This window comes from Olea europaea, chromosome 8, assembly GCF_002742605.1.
Source record: "Olea europaea var. sylvestris chromosome 8, O_europaea_v1, whole genome shotgun sequence".
NCBI classification, from domain to species: Eukaryota; Viridiplantae; Streptophyta; class Magnoliopsida; order Lamiales; family Oleaceae; genus Olea; species Olea europaea.
The window spans coordinates 10,933,627-10,935,591 of NC_036244.1; the positions used below are offsets into that span (position 1 = coordinate 10,933,627).

The following is a 1,965-nucleotide window of genomic DNA, read 5'->3' on the forward strand; positions in this document are numbered from 1 at the left end:
AGTATGTTCAACATTACTCGAGAGAGATTGTTGGATAAAATGGAAACATTGATTTTTCAAACTTCAAACGTGCAGTCAATTTAAAGAATTAAGATTAAAAGATATCGTTGCATGGGAATTCGTGATCCTAGTGTGGCTCTCATTCATTAATTTCATCGGACTTACATTCAAAAATCATTCGCGTTTAATTTAATTAATTCATAATTGTATATATAGTTTATTTTAGTTATAATTTCATCATAACAAACACATTCTCATAATTCTTGTTTCGGTTAATGTCGCGGTACTTAAAATTGAACTAAATCAATCTCTGTGGGATGATACTTGAACTCAATATCCACTTTATTATTTGTTAAGGAATCGTACACTTGCAGTTATTTAAATCAAAATATATTTTCCCATAACAAATTTTTGGAGTCGTTGCTGAGGATTGAACCCTGGTCACTCACGTGATATTGCTAAATATCATATTTTTAGTAAATTTTAATAGAAATTGATAAAATATCTAATTGAAATGTTGAAAAATTTTGAGATTCACATGAGATAGATATATTATTAAAATATATTGTTGACATTAACTAAAATTTTCATGGAACTTTTTTAAATAAACCAAACAGTGACTTTGTATCTATAATCTCGCATGTCATTATTTCTTTCGTTATAGGTTACAACATTTGTTCAACATTTTTATTCACTAAAACATAAAACAAACGGTAATCAAACTTAAGAACCTCGATTAGATTTCACTAAAATACAAGGACTGCACTGTACATGTAGAAAGCTGTTTCTCCACTTGAAATTGTTGTTATTTGTTAACTCTGCTTCATATAGTTTTCAAGCTTTCACCCGGAAATGAAGTTAGTAAGCTTCCGCCATTGCTGCGATCGGCATTTCTTCTTCTTCTCCCTCTTCGTCAGCTTCCCACATAAAGTGGGCATACGATCCCAACACCGTACTGCCATAATTTCAAGGAAAAAAGAAGAAGAAAGAAATAAGAATTTTAAATCAATAGGGATAATTCCTTGCTTGAACTGTAAACTATATCATCTAAAAATTATACCAATCGTCTGGAGAGGCATAAAGCGATTGATCGAAGTAGGATTTGGCTCTGTTTTTATCTCTCTTTGTCTCCCATATTAACTTCCCGTATAGCGAGAAGATTTCTCCGTCTCCAGGACTTGGACCTGCCAAAATTGCTCTTCCGTAATACTCTTCTGCTTTCACTGCATCTCTCTCCACCTTATCATTCATATTCAAAATCAGAATTCATATATAACAATAAAAATGATAATTAATTCATAAAAATAATCTTCTTATACAGATTTTGATTCATGCGCAACTTAAAGACTACCTCGTGCAAGTATTTGCCGTAGTTTCTAAGCAGCAAACAGTCTGTGGGATTTGTCTTGAGCATTTCTTGATAATAAGCTCCGATCTTGCTCCGATCTCCGCTGTCTCCTTTCCCTCCACTACTGCCGCCACCAGAATTTCTGTTCTTATTGATCCCTCCACCGGAAAACCCCAATTCCTCTGATGAAATCCCACTTTCAGTCCAGTTTCCGACGTATCCCCACTGACCCTCCTGCTCTAAAGTCGACAATGGAATCCCTTTCAGCAAAACAGAATCGTCGCTCTCCTCCTCTGGTATCCTCGCCGGAAACGATCTTGATTGGAGCTTGTTCAAACATTTCACTTCCGATCCGATGACATCAGATTCCGAAGAGCACCGGCGAATTCCGCGGCAGCCCACGTCCATATGTAGGGATATTCTCGGAGACGAGACACCACCATTACTCTCCAGGGAGTGCAAACCGGAGGAGAAATCTTGGACAGATAAAGAAACAGGGATCCGAGATAAACTGGACATAAATCCGGTCTGGACCGGAACTGATCCGGATCCGGTTCGGCAAATCACGGCTTTCATTTTCCTCTAGCAAACTCCAGTTCAGTAAGACAGGATTTACG

The 1,965-nt window shown here is 36.8% G+C and overlaps 1 protein-coding gene across 1 annotated transcript; it reads right to left on the bottom strand.

Moving 5' to 3' along the window:
* Positions 1-552: 552 nt before the first annotated feature.
* On the bottom strand, positions 553-1,965 carry LOC111398783. Its single transcript, XM_023025874.1, has 3 exons — positions 1,352-1,965; positions 1,061-1,239; positions 553-955 (listed from the first exon to the last, which is right to left on the bottom strand). Exons 1-3 carry the CDS (start codon positions 1,922-1,924, stop codon positions 859-861), a joined length of 849 nt encoding a protein of 282 aa, XP_022881642.1. The 5' UTR covers positions 1,925-1,965; the 3' UTR covers positions 553-858.

Excerpts from the sequence above, each read along its gene's own strand:
- LOC111398783 (XM_023025874.1), bottom strand. The coding sequence starts at position 1,924 with ATGAAAGCCGTGATTTGCCGAACCGGATCCGGATCAGTTCCGGTCCAG. Across the intron at positions 1,240-1,351 it reads ACGGCAAATACTTGCACGAG|GTGGAGAGAGATGCAGTGAA; the intron begins GTAGTCTTTAAG and ends ATGAATGATAAG. Across the intron at positions 956-1,060 it reads TATGCCTCTCCAGACGATTG|TACGGTGTTGGGATCGTATG; the intron begins GTATAATTTTTA and ends AAATTATGGCAG.